General features: G+C 36.5%; 1 protein-coding gene across 1 annotated transcript; it reads right to left on the reverse strand.

The window, feature by feature from the left end:
* Nucleotides 1-2,975: 2,975 nt before the first annotated feature.
* On the reverse strand, nt 2,976-15,865 carry LOC131620518 (AP-1 complex subunit gamma-2-like). Its single transcript, XM_058891631.1, has 18 exons — nt 15,504-15,865; nt 13,770-14,072; nt 12,966-13,107; nt 12,354-12,527; nt 11,774-11,953; nt 10,437-10,591; nt 9,180-9,270; nt 8,925-9,088; nt 8,347-8,401; nt 7,810-7,932; nt 7,631-7,726; nt 6,357-6,484; nt 5,930-6,034; nt 5,558-5,826; nt 4,452-4,718; nt 4,189-4,364; nt 3,690-3,794; nt 2,976-3,567 (listed from the first exon to the last, which is right to left on the reverse strand). Exons 1-18 carry the CDS (start codon nt 15,533-15,535, stop codon nt 3,472-3,474), a joined length of 2,661 nt encoding a protein of 886 aa, XP_058747614.1. The 5' UTR covers nt 15,536-15,865; the 3' UTR covers nt 2,976-3,471.
* Between the last annotated feature and the right edge of the window lie 9,334 nt (nt 15,866-25,199).

A 25,199-nucleotide genomic window follows, 5' to 3' on the forward strand; every position in this document is an offset into this window, starting at 1 on the left:
TTGCCTAATGTGAGCATAGGCTACGCAGCCAAATACTCTCAGTTTGTCGAGATCTGATGGATGTCCCGACCAAACTTCTTCAGGTGTCTTCATATCTAACGCTGTCGAAGGACATTTGTTTATCAGATACATTGTTGTCGAAACACCCTCATCCCAGAACACCTTCTTTAACCCCGCACTAGTCAACATGCATCTGACTCACTCCAAAATAGTTCGATTAAACCTTTCAGCCAAACCATTTTGTTGTGGAGTACCTGCAGTAGTTCTGTGCCTTGCAATACCAGAGTCAGCAAAAAATCTATCGAACGCTTCATTGCAAAATTTAAGGCCATTATCTGTTCTCAACCTCTTGACCTTCCTGCCATTCTGATTTTCTACTAGAGTCTTCCAACTTTTGAAATTCTCAAAAGTTTCATCCTTAGTCTTCTAAATGAATACCCATAACTTCCTGGAATAATCATCAACTATGCATAGAAAATACCTTGCTCCTGAATGTGATGGACACCGTGTAGGCCCCCAAAGATCAGCATGGATATAATCAAGGGATCCATGTGTTCTTTGTTTACCTTTGTTGAACTTCACTCTGCAAGATTTCCCAAGTACACAGGGTTCACAAAACTTCAGCTTTTCGACTTTGTCTCCACCAAGCAGATTTTGTTTCCCTAATTCGACCAGACCCCTTTCACTGACATGGCCCAATCTCATGTGCCAAATTTCTGTCTTCGACAAAGGTTTCGTGGATGCGAAATTTGTCGAACCACTTACAACTTCAGCCTTAAGGGTATACAAGTCTTATTTCTCCACGCCTCTCAAGACTTCCTTCGACCCTTTCATGACTCTTATGATACTTTTCTCTCCTTGGAAAACATATCCTTTCTTGTCGAATTCACCAAGAGAAAGCAGATTTCTCTTCAAATCAGGAACATACCTGACTTCAGTCAACAACCTTATTGACTCATCATGGAGCTTGAATCTCACAGATCCAACACCTGCAATTTTGCAAGCCTTGTTGTTTCCCAGCAATACTGATCCACCATCTTGATCACATAATTCCTCGAACAAGTCTTTATTTGGAGTCATGTGCCAAGTGCAACCTGAATCCATAATCCACTCTCTTCTCGAGTCACTGCTTGAAGCCACAAGAACATCAGATGATTCAAAATCATCTTGAACAATGGCTGCATTGCCATTATCCTTACCTCCATGATCTTTCAGGAGTTCAGGACACACCTTTCTCGTGTGACCCTCCTTCTTACAATGATAGCATCGAATACCAGATGCTTCGCCACTATAAGACTTCGACTAGCTTTTGCCCTTCTTCTTGTCGAACTTACCATCATTTCGCAAGAATTTTCCTTTAACGGTCAAACCTTCACCAACAGTCGAAGGTTTATACTCCTTTCGTTCATTCAAGTCCTTAGAATACAAGGCTGATTGAACTTCTTCAAACGTCAGGGACTCCCTTCCATACAAGAGAGTTTCTTTGAAGTGAGCATGTGATCGAGGCAAAGAACACAATAGTAACAGCGCTTGATCTTCATCATCGATCTTCACATCAATATTTTCAAGATCAAGAATCAGCTTGTTGAACATATCCAACTGCTCAGCCAACACTTCATCTTCAATCATCTTGAATGAATACAAAGCTTGCTTCAGGTAGAGTCGATTTACCAGCGATTTGGTCATATACAAACTTTCAAGTTTCACCCATAACCCTGATGCCGTCGTCTCCTTTGATACCTGCCGGAGAACCTTATCACCAAGGCTCAACAAAATTGCGTTGTGTGCTTTCTCGATCATATTCGTCTTCTCCGCTGCCGTCAATTCTGCATTCATGGCTGCCTCTCCCTTCAACGCTTCCAAGCAACCCTGCTGAACCAGTAGGGCTTTCATCTTCAAGCGCCACAGACCGAAATCATTCACTCCAGTGAACTTTTCAATCTCATACTTTGTTGAAGGCATCTTCTCCACGCTCACCGCACCAATTTGTTGTGAAAAACGATGTCAAGAACAAAATATAATAGGGAATTAGGGAAGAAAAGAAGAACACAAGAATTGGTTATAACTGTTATTCTTTTACTTTCTCTTAAAACAAGATTACAAGTTTACAAGAATAACAAATAACCTCTCTCACCCTAAATTATGATTTGCAGCTTAGCAATGATGAGAGACTGGTATGCTATTTATAATAAAACCTAACATACTAACTAATGGACTTTTTCCACAAGGCCCATTACACAAGTCAACTTAATAAATAAGCTAACTTAACAAATTATGGTTTAAACACTAAAACCTAATTTAACATGCTAACAACCCTAGCATCTTCGACACAAGCATGTGAGCAACCTTCGACTTCATGCTTAATCCTGTCGAACCAAGAAGCTACCCTTCGACCATACTAGAGTTCGATCCAATATCTCACAAGATGAATAATAATTTTTAACTAATATTAATGTAATGACATGAACAATTTTTACTTGCATGAATTCACATGAACCTCGCAAATTCACTACACATCATTTATGTAGATGCTACATCTTCAAATTTGACAGGGATAAAAAATCTCAAATAAAAGAATTAAAATTCGAGTTTTCAAATGGCAGAGCTAAAACGTTAAAAAAAATTAAAATAAAGAAGCTAAAAAACACATTTAAGCCAATAAAATATAAACACATTCTCATTTTCCACAATGTTAATCTCATTGGATATGATACTATCAAAGTCCTCATGGCATAGAAGTATAATCTGTGAGAAGCTTATCAGATCCTATCTTTATAATTCACCTTGAATTTATATGCAAATTTTTTTACAAAATATTAAATCAACATTACTGTAACATCAGAGTTTACAGAATAAAAAAGGTTATCATCATGGGTTTAGATAAATCAGAGACTTTATAGCAGAAAATATTTACTTTCAATTTAACATCCAAAAATCAAACAAGAAAGCATAACAGAGCACAAGACAGAAACAAATAAGAAATACCTGATATAATATTGGGTTTAAATCATGAGGGGGAAAATGTTACACAAAATAAAATATTATATAAACAATTGTTAAACTCTAAAATCCGTATCAGACATCAAACTGCTGTCAACACTGACTGAACAGCCAAACTGGAAAACTACCTAAGGAAATAAAAAAACAATCACTTCAAATGTTCTCAATATTACACTATACTCAGTGCCTCGAAAGGCAAAATTTGATTTCCGATATTTTCATACAGGAATATTTTGTACTAATGTACATAAAATACGTAAAGAAAAAAAGAAACATTCGAATAGTTAAATGTGAAGCCACCAAACAGATATCAACTTTGATCCAGAGAGTGGTTCCAGTTGCTAAAACCATATTGGCCCCTCATTTGAAAGAATGAAACACAAAAAAAAATAGCAGAAGTAATATGAAATGTGTAGAAAACACAGGGCATTGTGCATCACCAAAATGACCACTGGCATTAACCATTTCGCCTCATAAATCACGAGGAAAATTAGTGATTTGTCCTTCTTCCAGTGTTTCCTTCCCATTAATCTTGTATGTTATTCTTATACGCATGACAAGAGATTTCTGTAAAAGAATAGTTGCTTTCCGTCAGCCTGACAAGTCTGCTTTAAGAAGCGCGCTTGAAGATAAAATCATAAGGCACAAAGTAGAGCATGAATATTTTGTAAACAACAAATAAATTTTACCTTTCCGTGTTGGGTGTTAGTAATTTTTAAATTTTGCGTGATAGACCCCTTTCCATTAGCAGGGAGAGTATTGCCGCTAGCTGGATCTAAGAGCAACTGAAGAAACTGAAAAAAAAATGCCAACATACATAAGAAATAGATGATAAATAAAACAAGTAAAACTGACCAAGATTTTCAAAATGTACAAATGTAGTCCCCAGAGGCCGACAGGAAAATACACTAATACGGAGGAAATGATTCAGTTCGTAACAGGTGCAGACTCAAGTTGTGGTTTACCGATTTCCATGTGGTTATACAATTACATAGCAAACAAAGGAATGGGAAGATAATTTCAAATTTCAATAGCAATTGGAAATCATGGAACTGAAAATGATAAATATCATGATCTATTAAAAGCAGTATATCAAAATTATATGTCAAATTATCCTATGGTGATTGGTGATGATCTTAATAGTACATTTAGAAACTAGAAAGCACAACAGCATAAGACGGGGCATACCTTTGGAACTGCTGCCTGGAAAACAAAATCTGTATATGCATTAGAGGACAGATTCATAAAGGTAGCTTGGATAGTGGTTGTTTGTGGACTTCCTGGCTGCTTAGAAAGATTGAATGTCAACCTCAAGGAGCTACTCTCAAATGCAGTTATTGACGGATAAATATGTCCATTGTTTTCTATTCAAGACAAAAGAAAAATGGGCAATTAGTAATTAGACTTAATATCAATCAACGATCTTTTTGCATTTGTTAAACAAAGTTTACCACTTGCTGATGGGCCAGAGGCAAAACCATCCAACAAATCTGTCATAGAAGCAACTCCAGCATTTGAAGATGTCCGCGAAGAATGTGACACTGGTGAGAGATCATCCAATGATGAAACTGGTTCCCTTTTACTTGTACCCGGGGATAATATATCAATTGTAGATGAGTTTCTTTGAGCAGAAGGTGATTCAGTAGGTGCAGAAGGTGATCCAATCGACAAAAGATCCAAAAGAGCATCTGTGCCATTTTTTGAAGTATGAGTAGCACCTAAATATCATACAGTACGATAATGTTAGAATGAACTATGCACCATAAATAAGATTACATGTATCTTCATTAACAAACTGTCTTCACAAAATAAAGATGCATGCGTCTTTATATTGCTGTTTCTTGATTTTTCTATTAGTGAAGAAAGAACTATTACATTTTTCAAGTTGCACATCATAAACTACTTGAAAGTTAAATGTAACTAAACCCATAAAACACAGTAAACTTCATCAAAATATTTCTTCAACTGATAGAAGAACCATATATCTTCTAAAACCATTAATAACAAATGCATTGAAAATTTTATCAAATCTACAATCATAAGTTCCTTTTGACTTTCGTAAAGAAGTGGCAGTGCTCTGTCTTTGATGTTCTATAGTTCCATTGGTTGGAAAGGAATGCCAGAAGTTTCAAGGGAAATACATATATTTTGGATAATATTTGGGATACTTTTATGTTTTTTCAAATTGTCCTTTTCAATGTTGCTTTGCCTGTGGTCTCTATAGAGATGTTTCTTTGATAGACATGCAAAGAAATTGGCATGCTTTGTTATAAGATTCAAACATTCAAGTTCTAGGTGTTTTATTTTCTAACTTTCTTGGGAGGAAGTCTTGTCCTCTTTCTTTATATTATTTTTTTCCTCCTACGTAAATTTTCTTTTTCTCCCCTAAGAAAAACTGTCAATTCTATATTTGATTCAGCCATTGACCAAGAGGTTCAACATGTAAATAGAGGTACCTACTTCTTTATGGAAAAAACTACAGTGGCAATTCTTAGATAAAAGATATTTACTTATACATGCATTATTATATACAAAAAGTTAAACCACAAACACTAACCAGACTGTTGTGACACAAATGACTGATCAGCACCAAGAAGATCCTGAAGAAAATCACCGCCAGAAGAGCTTGGTGCAGGAGTATCATCTGCACCTAGATCAAGCAGATCTAGAAGAGGAGCCGCAGATTTGACTACTCCATTCGGAAGACTAACTGAAGGACCTGTTGGAGTTGAAGTTGGAGTTGAAGCTGCATCAGGCAAAGACCCAGCCCTCCTAGCATTGAAAGCCGCCTCATCCAAAACTGGCATCCTTTCTACAAGTGTAGAACTGCATGTCGATAAACAAATCTGATTATGGGGTTCCTCTTAAAAGTTGGTGGTAGAAATCCAAGTTCTCGACATATTATAGTAAGCAATTCGAGTAGCCTCACCTAATATTTTGATGCTTTGCAATAATGGAATTGAACTCTATAGATCTTTGCTGCAATTCTAACACTAGGTTCCCCTTGTACTGAATGATTATGTCTCTGATTCTCCTATACATATAGAACAAAAGAGAGATTAAAATTTTCATGTCAAATATGCAAATACAAGAGGATATGAGGCTAATATAGGTATACGAGTATTTGATTTATAAAAGGAGTAAAGAACATAGATGAAAAAGAACCATTAATTGTTATAGAGAAGACTACACATTCATGGCACCAATCACGCTGTGTTTCCAACAGTTTTAAGCCAGATAATACAGGGCTTAACTTAAATATTACATTACTATAACGCAAATGCAATAAAGATTAAATATATTCATTTTAAGGTATAATGTATAGGTATTCACAAACATTAGAAAGCATATCATACTCTGCACAAGAAGGAAACCGTGAAGAGAGTTTCAATAAGGCAACCAAAGCCATTTCTTTTGTGGTAAGATCTGATGCATGACGTTTTAAAGCATGCTCTACAGCATCCACGGCATCTGACTCGGTCACCTGTTCATATTAAATAGATGAAGAATAAAAGAAAATTAAAGAAGACTAAAAGTAAAGAAAAATAAAAATGAAACAAAAGATTATTGATTTATATATTTTCCTACGAGCCACTACTATGTGGAAATGGAAACAGGCTACGACACGCATCAATAGTCAACAACAGTCCAACCATTGATTAGGTGACCTAATAAGTATAACCTACATTTCTTTTTTAAAGAAAGGAAAACACACAGAAGGAATTTGACATTGCCTCATTACTCCTACAAAAACGAACTAAGCAATGGGAATTCAAAAGAAAAGAGGCGGTAGTAAGCTAGAATCTAAACTTTATGGTTTAGTGCCGAGTACATATCATGCCCATAATTCTGCAAATTTAGCAAAGCAAATGTCGAGCATAGCAATAACATGCAAAAAACATGTAAGTACTTTCCCATTGTTTTCCTAACAATATATAGGATAATAACAAAAGAAACAGGAAAAGAACCAAATAATTCATTTCAACAATGATCAAGTGGTTCTGAAACTGATGGATTTTATTTTATTTATGACATCAGTACTGCGCAAGGTAAGGCTTCCTACTATATATGACATTGTCTAAATGGGAGGGAGCCATCAAAAAGAAACCCCGTCAGGAAGGGTACTGCTAGAACATATTATTTTTAATATTTATAAACTATTAGAACACTATCATCATTGATCTATGTCATGAATATTCAACAAAATACTATGTTTGGGGCAGCACCTATCGTGAAAAAATTGTAGAATCTTAGGTGGACTTGTACGAGCCTCGATTAGTAAAGTAAATCATGTGGAGGGTAGCCCTGTAGTTAACTACAGGAGCTAAGAGAAATTATAAGTCAAAGTCAACTAAGAAAATATTGTATGTTAACACTCTATCATAAGACATGGTTTATACTTTACAAGAGGACATTATGATGTTGTCTGATCCTTGAGCCGACCTCACCTCAAGAGAAAAGGCTTTTGTTATTTTAAAATAATTAGAGTATGTTTTGTGTGTAGCTTCCAGTACCAATATGAATATCAAGTTATTAAACCATTACTTGAGATGAAGTGACTTTATCATTTTGATGGAACCAGCAAAAGTACAAACATTGTGAATAAAATGTCAAGAATCTATTCACTTACTGTTATCGGATCTTCTATGTCAAGCATTTCAACATTATTGATTAATAAGTCGCCATACTCTCCAAGGCACCACATTGCAACACGAACAAAAGTTTCCTGGTGGCAATATTCATCAATGTTATTGCATAAATGACAGCAGGTGAAAATCAACATTATTGATATATGTTGTTTAAGAGCACCTGTTCTGTTGACGTCTGAAATAACTTGTATAATGCTCTTACGGAATATCCATGAAGCTTGGAAGCATTGCTTATGACAACAATTAAGGCATGCCATACTTCATCTTTTAGGAAATTTCCGGCCTACTAGCGTAGCATAGAGATCAATATTTGCACTTAATTTCTAAAATAATAAAAGGGCTCAATATGGACAAGCATCAAACTAGTGATACAACTACAAGTATACAATAAAACACTAAATTTATATAGTTATGATTTGTGACCATTACATAGAAGCAGCAGTGCAGCTTGGTACTTATATAGAAATAGACATAAAAACACAAATTGAAATATACATGGCTGTCAGAAAAATGTAATAAGCTGTCATGGCAATCAATTTTCAGGGGATGTAGCATGCCAGTTGTAGAGATGGAAACAATTAACTATTTATCATACAAAAAACACATCATGAATTAATACCCAAAAAACTAGTATGGATCAGGTTTTTCATCTTGGAGATTTTAGTTCAATACAAATGCTTCTTTCTTAGATTCATACCTTGGACAGAACCTTAAGCATCTGATCAATGTACCAGATCTTCTCATGGGAAAACCTGAAGTGCAAATAATTGAATGATAATTAATCAAAACATACTATGGGGTCAACTGATGAAAAAAACCTCTCTAGTTTATAATTTTAAACTGATAAAAGGAAACATGCTCATGCAAAATGAGCCAAGTCGCTTCTATTTTAAATACCAGAGAAAAGAAACAGGGTGAAGAAGTCACAGAAATATCCAGAATGCATAGATTCAAGGATAAAAAACAGAAAAGATGTTTAGTATTGTTAACCCAAAAGTAAATGAAAAAACAGTTCAAAAAGTTTCTAAGAATCAATCATCAACAAAAGTGAAAAGTTGTAAACAAATCAATACATCTTATATTAATGGAAAATTATGAATGACCCAAAAATCTTTTAATACAGAAGAGAAAAAAACATTTTAATTATTAATTCTAATAAACAGTCAACTCTAGCTTGGTTTCCCAGCCGCCAAAAAACATGAAAAATAATACAGATGGTAAAAATGTCCCATGTGCACTGAAAAAGGAATGTTATTGAGAACTTCCTAGACTCACTTTGAAACTATTGAGCAGATTTTGGTAGTAAGGTCCTCCCTGAAATCTTGATCACTGACTTCAAGATGATCTACTAGCTCTTTTGTTAAGGCCTTCACATTGGTTTCATTCACCAGAACATAAACAAGTTCAAGGGCTCTTTTCCGAATTGAAGCATCGGCATCCTAAACAAGAAGTCGAGTCACTATCTTCTCAAAGTGTAAATAAAACTCAGCTTCATCATCAAATAATGAAACAAGAGGGATGAATCAATACTTTTACACATTCCAGAATTGTTGCACGATGTCTCTGTACTGCTTGAGCGTCAGCACTCACAGCCCTCATCAGCATGTTCAATGCCACATATCTGAAGGGAAAAGTAGGAAAATTTTCATTTCTCTTCAATAATGTAGAGCAATCAAAAAGAAACATTAAAATTTTAAAAGAAAATAAAAAAAGGATCAATTGAGTATAGGTCCTGGTGAACACAATGTAGGAACTACTCGTGTTTTTATTAAGTACTAATTGTAAAAGATACAGCAAGGGATTGACTAACCTATGTCAAGCAATTGTGAATTATTATCAATGGTAGTCATGCCATTTAGCAAAGAAGAGAGTGTAAATTTACTAGCTTCAAGATTACCAAAGTAACTATCTGTATAAATGATCAGAGAAGGAAAAAGTGGTTTCAAACAATTCATTTAATAGGTTTTGACCCAAAATTAGAGTCCTTGATGACCAAAACGTAAAGAGAAAACTATTTTTAATGGTATAGGTAGCTTCTCCATCTCCATTAAGAAGTGTTTTCTGTTTGTAAAGTAATATATAGTCTTTTTTGACAAATGATCCTTTAAAAACTGAATTTAGACAAAAATGTATTCCTTAGTCCTGCCTTCAACCAAATGTTTTCCTTTTTAGTAATCTGACAGCTTATATATACCTCTGTTTCCAAACAGCCAGAAGCACAAGCGAGATCACTTAGAATTTCTCAAGACAGGCTAGGTGTGAATTGCTTCTGACAAACATGATTTTTGCAAAAAGAAATTTATACAACAATACAAACTTTGAAATAGAATCAAGCACATTTTCCGCCTGTATCAGATAATTAATTAGCCTTCAGACCTGCTATTCGTCATGGTCATGTCTTTCAACTCCCAACAACTCTTCCTCTTTTTTATTCCATTTTAAAAATAAATCTGACCGGTAGAAAATAAAATTGGCAAGGCAACAAATTCACTCAATCAGATGATTCAATGTAAGCAATTTTCAAAACAAAACATGCCTACGAATCTTGATGTTGCATAAACGGCACAGATCCCTAACGATTTAACTTAATTTACTTTTATTTACCTCGCTCATCTAAAGCTCTTTTTTTTCAGCTTCAGCTTTTAGAAGTTTCATTTTGCTTATTGGACTATTAATGATATTAATAAATTCTATGAACTATCTCAGTAATTAATGAAGGAAGGAACCTACATCACTTAATGTAACTGATTTATAAATAATTCAGATGTTTTATTTCCTGAAAAATACCTGATATTGTTATCCCGATTTGACAAAAATCTTCCTAGGATATTGATTGCAAGCACACGCAATCCACCATTATCTTCAATGCTCATTATTGTTTGAACACACTCATACAAAATCGCATTCCCGGCAACTTTGTTTGACTCTGTCTTTGTAGCCACCTAAAACAGGTGCAACTTGAAAAATTTAACCATAAATTTAATAAAGAAAAATAACACATTTACCATTGTATGGATTTGATAACGAATAAACAGAACTAAGCATATGCATGCAGTTACAACTAATGAACTTAATTTGATTATTTTGTCAAGTGGTTAAAATTAATTATGAAAAGGTGAGGCTTAGTGCGTGAAAATATAGAAGAGTTTAACAGTGACTAAATTATGGATGCATAACTACGGCAGAATATTTAATTGATCTAGGCCCAAACATTTGAGCATGCATTGAATCCGGGAGGCCCTATTTCTCACCCTGACAAATAATTGATTAGTCGAATACAAACCTCACTTATTACTTATTAGAGTAGTACAGCTATACATAAAAAGTAAAAAAATAAAAATAAAAAAAAAAGGCAAACAACCATCACAGTAACATGCTTAATTATAAATTGTAGCTGCCCAATCTCACTTTAAAAAAAACAGAAGGTTTGTGATAGACTTCTTATAATGGGCAGTTACGGGTAGTTATTTTTATTGATGTCAGTTATATGTAGCAGTTATGGTTATGTGAGTTTCTGTTTTAGAATAAGGGAAATGCTAACGAGTGCCACAAGGGCACTCTTTAAGAGTTTAAAAAGGTTCTTTTTTGGAAATACTTGTATTAAATGCATGGCAAATTGAAATAACTGAATTTTCTAAAGAATAAAAAGGTATGTTTTTTTGGAAATACTAATATTAATGCATTGGAATTGATTTTTTTTTTAATATTTTCTTTATTTAAAATCCTTAAAGACTGTCCGTGGGGCACTCGCTAGCATGAGAATAAATATAGAAAGGAAAGGAGAAAGTAGGGATGTGGTAGATTTTGAATGGTTTTGGGAGGGAGAGACCAAGCTCTCTAATTCTTGGAGGGAAAAACCAAGACTCTCAAATTTCTTGGATAAGAATTGTCTTTACAATAACTATTTCTGCCATAAATAAAAGTCAGTCATTATTATTAATATGTACTTTGGGAAATAATATGCATTTGTCAGATTGTATACAAGTGGAAAAAGAATATTCAAAAAGTGTAGTATATTTAACAAATGAGGTTATTAATGAAACAATGCATAAGTAACAAATAATTCAGCCATCATAGCAGGAGAAATAACAATAAAAATAATAAAATTGCTGATGTGCACTGACCTGGGCAAGTGTGTCGTTCATAGAGTCGCTAGCATCCGCATCACCTTCACCCAATGCCCGCAACAGTCTAAGCAATTTAATATGGAGAAAGGGGTCTGTAATGCCAGCAATATCATACTCTGGTGAATAAGGACTGTTTGCTAGATCCTTTAGAGTTCTCACCAAACCTTCTGTGCATTTCTACAATAATTGTTCACTTTTTTATTACAACAAAGCTGACTGCAGTCAAATCCACTTGCAGATATTTTTATATGCCTTTACACAAGAACATTATATTTATATGATGCAGGCATGCTTGCAAAGACTAACAAGTGGTTCCATAATGTAGAAAATTGCAAGCTAGCCATTTGAAACGAGATTTTACTTTGCAAACATCAGACATCATATTGTTAACTCAAACACGGGTGAAACGCACTAACAGCAACAAGACCGCATGTGTGTTTGTAGATATTGTGGCACGTAATGATTTTCTCATGCAGAGTCTATAGTGGATAAATTTACCTCAGTTCATATCACGAATACATGCTAATAAATACACTAAATCAGAGACAAAATGACTATAAGAAAGACGGGAAAGAACCTTTCTAATATGTTCAAGAGCTTCTGAGCTAACTTTACACAGCTCTGTACAAAGCTGAACCCCGGTGATCAAAACTCCATGATGCTTCTCCCTTAGTAAGGCAGTAGCAGGATTGACAAAATTTTCTGCCAAGTCTGGGACTTTCTTTATGATTCTTAAAGAGCATAATGCTGCCTATAAAAAAAAGTGAGTATAGTCAACTTACTATAATGAAAATCTAAAAATTTGGCATACTTTAGACTGGATGCAGGCAAGTTGTACAAGAAAAACAAGTATGTCTCATGGGATATACAGATCCATACAACAAAGATCTTTTGAATCCGTGAAATAAACACCATCAAACAAATTAAGAAACAGCAACAAATAATAAGCCATAATCTTGCAGAGTAAAAGCAGAGAAAATTCAAAACTAATTACTTTAAGTGAAGAGAGGTGATGTCATAATGTATAGGAGACATTGTGAGCCATAAAATAAAAGCATTCATAGCATGTTTTCTTCTCTTGAGCATTCAACTATGTGTAACTTCAACTATCCAATAAACACATTAAGTTCAATTGTTCCTAAAGTGATAACAATCTTATGAAAGGACATAAAATATAACGAAAAGTTACCTTTTTCCGAATATTTGGATCCCTAAATTGCAGCAACCTCTCAACCTCTGGTGCAAGATCACGAGCCATTTCAGCTGAACAAATGTTCCCTAAAGCACAAAGAGCAAGCCCCACTATATACTGATTTGTATGATTAAGATCTCTGGTATTTAATTAAGGCTTCTATTGGAAAAACCAAGTCCCACATATTGATTCGATTCACCCACCATCTATATCCACGCACCACACTCAATATTGTTGCGCATGAGGGGAGGTGTTGGAAAAAATCTAAGTCCCACATAAATGAAAGAAAGCCTAAAAAGAGTTTATAAAAGAGAAGCACACTCACCTTACAAGCTAGTTTTGTAATGATGAAATAGGTTCAATATTAAATAAAAACCTAACATGGTATCAGAGCATATCTATATGGGTCATCCATCATTTACATCTACGCATCACCCCCTGTGGTGTTGGGCGTGAGGGATGTATTGGAAAAACCACCCACCATATATATTTACACATCAAGCCCAATAGTATAGTGCGTGAAGGAGTGTATTGGAAAAAACCGAAGTCCCATATAGATTAAAGATAGAGCCTAAAAAGAGTTTATAAAAGAGTTGCACCTTCACCTTACAAACCGGTTTTGTAATGATGAGTTAAACTCACTATAAAAAACTAAGCCGATTTTGTAATGATGAGTTAAACTCAGTATAAAAAACTAACAGTTTCTGTAACATACGTTTAAAGTTACTCTCTAGAGCATTTGTAAATGGAATCTAAAAAATGAGCAATAAAACAGGGGAAATATTGACTTGAAATGGATACTGTTTCAAAGAATTGGTGACCAACATTAGAACTTCTTGTCTTTCATCAACAAGCAACATAAGGCCAAGGTAACCTATTCTCTTCTCGGGAAATCCAGGAGATGATATCAACTTGAGGCATTCCATTTGACCAAAATGTGTGGGGTAGCCAAGCATGTGGATGAACATTAGCTTGGACATATTCCGATGCCTATAGTGTTGATCATTTTCATCAATTGAAGCCCGAATGGCAGCGCATTCTTTTCTTACAACAGCACGCTCCTCTGCCGCAGTTTTGCAAGCACGTATGGCCCGAATCATGTCCCTAAAAGAGGGGATATGAACATGATGGTTAAAAGATACTAATAATAACAATTAAACTATTATGCACAAACACAAGCTATACAACAAACATTAATCATCTTTGCAAAAGAGTAAAAAAAAATAGAAAGATGTTAACTGCATTTCATTTTTCACACAAAAAGTACTACGAAAATTTTCAACCACAATCAGAAGATATGTAGAACAAGAAATCAGAGTTTAATTCAGTGACTGTATGGGAGGGCTGTACTTTCAATTTTCAAGTATGCATTATGTAATACTAGAAAGAGCAAAGTTATCCCAAAAGAGATGGTTAAGAGAGTCTCATTCTCAGTACAAATAAAACAGAAAATCAGTACAAGAGGATTTCCGAATCTCTACATACCATCAAGGATAGGCCAATGAAACAAATCATGCGAAGAATTCAATGATAAACCCTATTTTAAAAACTCTAGAGAGGCATAGCCAATTGGTTATTACTTTCCATTTGCAAAGAGTGAAAGACAGTATATTGGCACAACACAAGGTCTTCAATCATGCTCCCCAAGAAAACACTACAAAGCTAGTACGGAAAAAAATGCTCCAAATTGTTGCCCCGTATTTCTAGTTATTCTTAAATTTTCACCCCTTTTAGTCTTATTATATAAAGATGACATATGTATGCACTTATGTGACAACATTCTAAGCAAAGTGTGATTGACTCCACTGACATTCAAATCATATTCATCAAATTGGTAATGCCATTATAGGGAACCAAATAAAATCTTATTCTTTTACAATTTGTACTTGACTCCTGAACCTCATGGTCACTGCTTCACTTTTCCTTCCCATCATTTTACAAGACTTCCAAACCTCAACACATTCTCCTCATTGCAAACAACACACCCTAAGTTTCCTATAGTAGCAACAATTTCCCTCTCAAGTAACAACTCCCATTGCATCAATAACATCATCATCATTCGAGTAGCATCATAATGACACAACCCATAAGAGTACCCATATAGACAAAAACTTTATATAGCCTCGACACTTCATTCTAAAGAAGTATCCAGTGACCAACACCAGCACCCGTGATTACATCCGCTCACTTTCATTTTCTCAAATTATTTGCAGTATAGAATCTCACTTACTCTCTTTTCATCAAGAAGCTAAACTCTTGTGAATGTGAGCAAGTAAAAATGCCACATGTGCAACAATTTTCAAGTAATAGCCATACAGGATCTAGCAATTTGCAATGTTTTCTGTATAAACTCAATTACAGAATAATAATGATAATAATGCCACAAAATTACTAAGTAATTAGCTTAATTCTTTGCTAGTTTCAATGTTACTAAACAATATCACAAATTTTGAGCTTATTCTTCTCAGTAAGGACTAAGCAACGGTTCTTATTCTTCATGAACGAAATTGAAACAGAAGGATTTGTATTGCAAACCTCAGACGCGTGGCTGAAGAGAACGGATTCATCGTCGGAAGTTGAATTGGATCCAATTTCCAAACGGATTGAAGGTGAGATCCGAATCGGTGAGGACGAAGGAGAAAGCAATGGAGATTTGGATCTGAGACTGGTGTGTGAATGTGTGAGTTTGTGACTTTACTTTCTCCTTCTTTGTTACTTGCAGCGATTGGTAATGCGAACGTTGGTTGTTTTGGTTTGTTTCTGTTTCTGTTGAATTTTCTGAAATGAAATGAAAGAGAAAGAGAAAAGGGGTGTCTAATTGCACCTCTGAATGTCTAATTGCACCTTTCTGTCATTGTGGTGTCCTAACATAAATAATGTATCCCCCACTCACTTCCCTCTTAACAAATCCAACTAAAGAGAGGACGAATAAAGTATGTTGGCATGGTTTATTTATTTATGGACATTTCTTTATCTTGATCACCACGAATGAAAAGTTACAAATCCTTTAAGATTCCGCAATGGTAGCTCCGGACGCATTTATATTACATACTTCCAACACTTTTGTGAATGTGTTATTCTATTTTGTTCATATTACATCTTTCGATTAGGGGAATTTTCTGCATTTCCTGCAATTGCACATTTTTACGAAGATCCGTCTCTGAATTTTACCTTTCATGTTTTACGGAGATGCATATATGGATTTTACTTGCCTTGATTTTGATATAATTTTCTAATTTGTATTATAGGAGCAATGGTTGAAAACCATGACAGATTAGAGCATGGTCATGTATCCTAACATGCGTCCGTTCGTAGGGAGAGGGCAGAGCGTTCGAGGCCACGAGTTAGTGATAGTTCTTTTGACGCGGAAGCGTCGTTTTTACATGGTCTCGTGTCTCTGACTTCGACTTCCTAAGGGCACGTGTCTCATGTTGACCCTAAAGACCTTGAAGCCCAACAGGAGAATCATGTTGTTGTTGCTGCTCCTGTTCTTGATAGTTTTCCAGGAGGCCACTAGTTAGTGATAGTTCGTTTGACGCAGAAGCGTCGACTTTACATGGTCTCGTGTCTCTGACTTCGACTTCCTGAGGGCACGTGTCTCATGCTGACCCTCTTCATAGATTCTACTACAATCTACTAAATCAGTAAACCGACGAATCCTTTGATACCTGATTCCCTGCTTAATTTCATCACGGAGACCATTCTCGAACTTAACACATTTCGAAAATTCGCTCGCTTCATCATTGTTATAGTGGACATAGTACTTGTCCAGCTCAACAAACTTTGAAGCATATTCCGGTACCGTCATGTTACCTTGTGTCAGCTCCAAAAACTCAACTTCTTTCTTGCCCCGAATATCCTCAGGAAAGTACCTCCTCAGGAATTCTCGCCTGAATACAGCCCAAGTAATCGCTACACCTGCAGATTCAAGCTCATTCCTACTAGCCATCCACCAATCATCAGCTTCTTCAGACAGCAAGTGAGTTCCATACCTCACTTTCAGGTTTTCAGCACAATCGATCACTCTGAAGATCCTTTCAATTTCCTTCAGCCACCTCTGAGCGCCTTCGGGATCGTGCGTGCCTTTGAACAACGGAGGATTGTTCCTCTGAAAACTGTCCAGCTGCCTGTCACCACCAATACCAGCTCCATTGGCATTCCCTCCTAATACACCAGCAATCATGCCCAGAGCCTCAGCAATCGCGTCGTCATGTCTTCCTCCTCTTCCGGCCATTGTTCTGCTAAATATCAGACAATATTCATTAGAACAAGAAGTATCGACAGTGTCAACCTTACACTAATCGTATACGAAGGATTAACCGACACTAAGACTCTGACTCAAACGACCGACTATGCTCTGATACCACTATTGTAACACCCTTCTAAACCCCGCGGAAAATTTAACAAAAATCAGAGTAAAACATGAAGAAGGGTATTACAACTCCAACAAAGTAAACAAAGATTCATGTCATGCCATAAAGGAACGATAAACCAAAAATTATTCAGATATCATGTTAACACAGCAGAATATTCTTAACAACTGAATAATTAAACATCCAGAATCGGAGACTCATGATCCAACCATAAACCATAAACAAAACAAGGATTTATCAACCAATCCTAAAATAACGTTCCCAGTGTTACACGACCAGAGCATGACACAGACCCAACTGACTCTAACGAATTACTTGACGATCTAATCCTCACCAAGTACACAAGCTACTCCTCAATCTGAAAAAATAACAATAGTAAGGGTGAGTTTCATTCGCATTAACAAATGTTATAGGAATATAAACAATACAACTTCATTCATACATTATTCACCCAAATTCAATTATATTCAGATAGTATAGCAACATTCATCAGATACAATCATCCATACCAAATACACACAAATTATAACATTGGACTACTTCCATTCATGTTACAATTATACACAACAACCTAATGCAATGCAACTAAATGCATGTGGTACCAAACATGGGATAACCCACCTCACCGATCCACCACCATAAAGATTCGGCTACTTCTCTCACCAATTCCACACAATGGGAATTAGCTACCGCTGTCCCACCACCATAAGGGATACAGCCCACAACATGATTATGAAATGCATGCATCACATACCGCATACTAATCATCAATACCAAACGACTGAACAATCATAATCATCAATCGATGCAATAACAATAGCCACACAATAGTTATGCTATTTTTTTTCAACCATCTCAAATATACATTTTACATCAGCAACACATGTATATTAATCATCAATCACAATCAAGACGAGTTAATAGTCAAAACATTCACCAGTGCATTTGTACGCACAAACCACCACAACCAATTAAATCAATTGTTTTAAAATAAAATCGAGTCACAAATCAAACACTATTTTATTGCATAAATCGCTTAATTAGCTTCACTGTGCTCGAAACGGCACACCAAACGGACTAACAGTTAAAAAGTTATGCATCGTTAAACTTTTAAAAAAGTCCCAAACATCAACAGCACGCGGCGCCAACTTGGTTCGCGGCGCCAACTGAGCGTTCCAAAAATCCTTGGCTCTCTGCCAAGCTATTCGCGGCGCAAACACCTGTACGCGACGCGAAACGAGAAAAAGTTACGCCTTCGCGGCGCCACCACTGTGCACGCGGCGCGACCTGTGCGTATCACAACATCCTGGCATTCTGCCCACCTGTTCGCGGCGCCAACCCTGTGCACGCGGCGCGAACCGGCGATTTCAGAAACCCCAACCTGCAAAAAACAGCATTCTATACATCCCAAATGCCCTCAAAATCATACCAGTACGAATTTCAGAAAATAAACCACACATACAACATAATTTGCACATTTACACATACTTCTAATCAAGCTTAACATCATTATTTAACACCAACCATCATTCACAACATAAATTGAACCAAGTTCTATAAACCCCAAAACCCCAAACCCGACATACAATCCAATTCAGAATCCTAACATACAAACTCTATTGAATCATTCATACAACCCATAATAGAGGTTAATGAGAAGAATCCCCCCTTACCTCGATGTCGAATTCTTGGATGCCCTTGCTCTTTACTCTTACTCTCCTCCCAATTTCACGTTCAGCTCTTTTCTTCTCCCTTTTGGTTCTCTTTTCACAAAATCCTCCTCTTTTCTATTTTATGAAAATATAACCTTATTTTAGTAAAAGGCTTTGCAACTGACACACCCCCCAATTGCTACTTGCGACACTGACCCATTAGCTTCATCAATCCATATTTCTCAAACAATTCAATTAATTCTAATATTTAATTAAAAAAATTAATTAAATTAAATAAAGAAATTTATGGGGTGTTACAACCCTCCCCCACTAGAAAAGTTTTCGTCCTCGAAAACATACCTTAGGCAAAGAGTTCCGGGTAGGAGTCCTTCATCTGGCTCTCCAATTCCCATGTAACATTTCCACCGGCTGGTCCTCCCCAAGCTACTCTGACCAACGCTATCTCCTTGCCACGCAATTGTTTCACCTTCCAATCTTCAATCCTCATAGGCAAAGCTTCAACTGTCAGATTATCCTTTACCTGTACATCATCCACTTGGATCACATGCGACGGATCAGCAATGTATTTCCTCAACTGCGACACATGGAATACATCATGCACATTTGCAAGCGTCGGTGGCAACGCAATGCGATACGCCACATCTCCTACTCTTTCTGAAATCTGAAACGGACCAATAAAACGCGGAGTCAACTTCCTTGACTTTAGAGCTCGTCCGATACCAGTCATAGGAGTAACTCTCATAAACACGTGATCTCCTTCTTGAAATTCAAGTGTTCTCCGCCTCTTGTCATGATAACTCTTCTGACGACTTTGAGAAGCCTTCATCTTCTCCTGAATCATCTTAATCTTTTCCGTCGTTTCTTGAACAATCTCTGGTCCAATCACCGCACTTTCGCCAGATTCATACCAACATAAAGGCGTCCTACACCTCCGACCATACAAAGCTTCAAACGGAGCCATACCAATACTCGAGTGAAAGCTATTATTGTAGGTAAGTTCGATCAAGGGTAGATAACTATCCCAAGTACCACCTTTTTCTAACACACAAGCACGCAACAAATCTTCTAGCGATTGAATAGTTCTTTCTGTCTGTCCATCCGTCTGCGGATGATAAGCAGAACTCAATCTCAGCTTAGTACCCAAAGCCTTCTGCAAACCTTCCCAAAATTTGGATGTAAACCTTGGATCTCTATCTGACACGATACTCGAAGGAATACCATGTAAACTCACTATCTTCTCAATGTACAATTGAGCCAGCTTCTCCATCGGGTAATCCATTCTCATTGGTATAAAATGAGCAGACTTTGTCAACCTATCCACAATAAACCAAATGGCTTCATAGTCCTTCACCGTCTTCGGCAAACCAGAAACAAAATCCATAGATATACTATCCCACTTCCATTCTGGAATAAATAACGGTTGCATAGCTCCATACGGTTTCTGATGCTCAATCTTCGACTTCTGGCGAGTCAAACAAGCATAGACAAATTCAGCTATTTCCTTTTTCATTCCAGGCCACCAAAACAGCTTCTTTAAATCATGATACATCTTGGTAGCACCAGGATGAATACTCAATCCACTACGATGTCCTTCTTCGAGAATACTCTTCCTCAATTCGGAAACATTAGGAACACAAACACGATTACCAAACCTTATAATACCATTCCCGTCGATTCTGAATTCACCTCCCTTGCCTTGGTTAATCAGAGTCAACTTATCCACCAACTCTACATCAGCTTTCTGACCCTCTCGAATCTCTTCCAGAATACCACTAGTCAGTTTCAGCATACCCAACTTAATACTGACAGGAGTGTCTTCGCATACTAAACTCAAATCTCTGAATTGTTCAATTAAATCCAATTCTCTTACCATCAGCATAGACATATGCAAGGACTTCCTACTCAAAGCATCGGCAACCACGTTTGCTTTACCCGAATGGTAATTCAGTCCAAAATCATAATCCTTGAGGAACTCTAACCACCTTCTTTGCCTCATATTCAGCTCTTTTTGATCAAAGAGATACTTCAGGCTCTTGTGATCACTAAACACTTCAAACCTCGAACCATACAGATAATGTCTCCACAATTTCAACACAAATACCACTGCTGCCAACTCTAAGTCATGAGTCGGATAGTTTCTCTCATGCACTTTGAGTTGTCTCGACGCATAAGCGACTACCTGTTGATTCTGCATTAGTACACCTCCTAATCCCAACAACGAAGCATCACAATATACAACAAAAGATTCCGCCGGATTCGGCAAAATCAAGATCGGCGCACTAGTCAACTTCTTCTTCAACTCTTGGAATCCTTCTTCACATTTCGAATCCCAGATGAATGCTTGACCCTTCCTAGTCAACTTAGTTAACGACAACGCTAACTTTGAAAAACCTTCAATGAACTTTCTATAGTAACCCGCAAGACCAAGGAAACTACGGATTTCAGAAACTGACTTCGGAGCTTCCCATTGAGACACTGTTCTACTTTAGTTGGGTCAACGGCAATACCATCTTTAGAAATTACATGCCCAAGAAAGCTTACTTCACTTAGCCAGAACTCACACTTTGACAGTTTCGCATAAAGTTTCTTTTCCTTCAGTAGTTATAATACCACCCTCAGATGCTCTGCATGTTCTTCTTTACTCTTATAATATATTAGAATATCATCGATAAATACCACCACGAACTGATCCAGGTAAGGATGAAAGATCCTATTCATATACTCCATGAAAACACCTGGCGCATTAGTTACTCCAAATGGCATCACTGTATACTCGTAATGACCATACCTTGTTCTAAATGTCGTTTTCTGAATATCGTCCGTCTTCACCCGAATCTGATGATATCCCGACCTCAAGTCAATTTTGCTGAACACACTCGCACCAACCAATTGATCCATCAAATCATCAATCCTCGGTAATGGATACCGATTCTTGATAGTAACTTTATTCAGCTGTCTATAATCCACACACAATCTCATAGAGCCTTCTTTCTTCTTTACTAACAACACCGGCGCACCCCACGGCGACACACTAGGACGAATGAATTCTTTTTCCAGTAATTCTTCTAGCTGATTCTTCAACTCTGCTAACTCAGATGCCGACATACGATACGGCGCCATCGACACAGGACTAGTTCCAGGAACTAACTCAATAGCGAATTCTACCTCCCTCTCTGGCGGTAACTCTCTTACATCTTCTGGAAAGACTTCTGGAAATTCACATACTACCGGTAAGCCACTACTCACCACTTTCTTATTCACTTCCATGGATGCAATCAACATAAACACGACAGCCCCGTCCTTCATGGCTTCTCCCACTTGTCTAGCCGTCATTGCTAGGCTCTCAACACCGACATCTTCAGGAAAAATAAGTGTCTTCGTGAAACAGTTGATATGAACCCGATTAAATTGCAACCAATTCATACCCAGGATGACATCAAGTTGTTCCAACGGAAGGCACACTAAGTCCATTCCGAACTCTCTACCAAAAATATCAATTGGACAGTTCAAACTGGCAAACGAAGTAGTCACTGAACCCGACGCAGGAGTGTCAATGATCATACTCCCATGAATATCAGATATTTCCAAGTTCAGACGTTTAGCACAATCCAACGAAATAAACGAGTGAGTTGCTCCAGTATCTATTATTGCAATTAAAGGAGTGCCATGGATGAAACACGTACCTTTAATCAATCGATCCTCTGGAGTAGTTGTAGCAACCTGCCTAAAAATTTAAAGCTTAGAGAGTCGCCACCTATTCTGAAGGGCGAATAGGAAACCCTACGCAGTTTAGAGATCGGGGTAAGATACTATATTCAGGTCGAGGGAAGGTGTTAGGCATCCTCAACCCTTTCCTATTGGCTTTGAATCTAAGGTGAAGGTTTATGGCTAAAATATTGAGTAGGGGAAAATTGAGATTTTAGGGAGGGGGACTCGCCTTGTTGCCAAGTGCCTACGTATCTCCTTAGGGAGAATCAGAGTCAACGTAGTTCGGGGGACGGGTTGTACGCCCTTAAGGTTTGAAATTTGATTTGAAGGTTTGAAGGCTTTGAATAGCCTGTCGTAGATAAAAATCTGTATTTGGAGTTTGAAGTTTGAAAAATGTTTGAAAAATGTTTAAAAAATGTTTTGAAGTTGTTTTAGATGTTCTGGGCGTACAACCCTGATTTGGCACAATTAACCGCAATGATCAATAGGTTTGATCACCATAGTCAAAAGATTAGGGGTTTTGTACCATTACCAATTCAAATCGATTGATTCGATTATCACTAATAATGAATTATTGTGTTTTATTATTTTTTGTGAATTTTATTTTATATTGTTACCCCTCATAACCGATTAACATGATTACAAATAATAACAAATTGGAATTTAGAAAACAGGAAAGTTAATCATCACAACTAATAAAATAGTTGCAACCATTTAACTAAATAGAAATCATTTGTATTTTATTTAAATAAACATTTTAATTAAAATTATTGTTGACCATAGCGATTAATCGATTTAATCGGCACGAACAACAAATTGGCATTTTTAATATAAATATCACATATTAATTTTTATTTATAAAAATAATTATTAATATATAAATAATATATTAAAAGAATTAATTAAAACAAATATTTAATTAAAATTATTTTAGTTTGTTAGGATTTTGATTTAGTATGGTTGTTAATAGGGTGTATAGTATGGGACTGAATCCTGGGGCGTCAGATCTAAGGCTAGTGGGGACCAATGGTCAGATCTGAGAAGGTGTATGGTAATAGCCAGGGTGTGGAGCGCACAGGATCATAGAGTAATATTTAGAAAAATAAATAGGCGAAGGGGAGGCTCGAACCCATGACCTCCCCCTCACCAAAGCATCACACAACCAACGCACCATGCAGGCATATATGTTACCCATGCGCATCCATAACCTAACATATGAATCAAGAAAAAAACCAAAAGGAAATAGGCGCGAAAGTTCAAACGCACGAACCGGATGATGACAGCACATCATCTTCTCCAAAACACCTGCAAAAACCCTGTACGTATTGCTATGATTTTGCTACGAAACCACTCGTAGCAAACCTTCCCTACGAAAATAGCGATTAGGGCCTGTACTCCCATAAATCGTTCGCACCACATGCAATCTCCTCACTTAGACCATGCGAAATCAGTCACGCGTTCAATTTCCCTTAATTTTAACCCTGATAAAAACCCCCAAACCAAAACCCTAAAACTCGGATAGAGCTCTAATGGCAAAACATGTTTAAGGCACATAAACTTCAGACAAACGATTCAGACACGATCAGAACATCAATACAAGTCATAACATATGATCAAAACATCATGAAGATGCATATAATGCGCTAATCGAATCAAGATGCAGAGCGACTTACCTGGGCTTATAGGAGGTCGTTCTGGGGGTGCTGAAGCAGATAAACGATCCACACACGTTCCAGATTGCTTGGGGAAGCTTTTGAGACCTTCAAATCTTATTGAAACCTCCGAATTTTCAAAAAACCAATTTCAAGTTCTTGAGTGATTTTTCGGTTCTTGCAAATGCGTTTTTGTCCAGAATTTCTCCCCCTTATCCGTATGCCTTGTGTCATGTACTTATAGGGGATCAAATTAGGTCAACAAAACTGTCCCAAAGCCCTTTGAATCAAATCTTGCCAACTTGAGAAAATTGATTTTATTTTCAAATGGAAACTTTCTATTTTGGCCTAAAATTGTATCAATTTCTTCCTCCACCAATAATCCACGAAAATATATGATTTTCAGCCATAAATGTTGATTGAAAGTAATTTATGTGAATATTTTTGACACAATATTTGATTTTCTTTTAATTAAATTACTTTAAATCATTAAAAAATGAAATAAAATTATATTAATTAAAATAGAAAGCAAAATTTGTGGCATGTGGTTTGGGTAGCTTGTGGACCAAGTTTGAGTCATAGAATATAGGCCCATTTGCAAGAAATCCAACTTAGACCTCCTTTTTATTTCACATTTGGTCCTCATAAATCGCCCAACTTTGATCAATCATATCTCACTCAATCTTTAGGCTATGAGGGAGTTCTAATACTTTTTGGAAACCTCAAGAGGTCCTCTACAAGCCACTTTGGAATATATTTTCCATTTGGAGCTTTTATCTTGATCATATCCTTCTTGGGAAAAAACTGCTTTTGAAGGATGCCTGA

Source organism: Vicia villosa, linkage group LG7, assembly GCF_029867415.1.
Source record: "Vicia villosa cultivar HV-30 ecotype Madison, WI linkage group LG7, Vvil1.0, whole genome shotgun sequence".
NCBI classification, from domain to species: domain Eukaryota; kingdom Viridiplantae; phylum Streptophyta; class Magnoliopsida; order Fabales; family Fabaceae; genus Vicia; species Vicia villosa.

Coding starts and splice junctions, on each gene's coding strand:
- LOC131620518 (XM_058891631.1), bottom strand. CDS start 15,535: ATGAATCCGTTCTCTTCAGCCACGCGTCTGAG. Junction 11,954..12,353: donor CTCTTGAACATATTAGAAAG/GTTCTTTCCCGT, acceptor CAATTATTGTAG/AAATGCACAGAAGGTTTGGT. Junction 9,089..9,179: donor CAATTCTGGAATGTGTAAAA/GTATTGATTCAT, acceptor CTTCTTGTTTAG/GATGCCGATGCTTCAATTCG.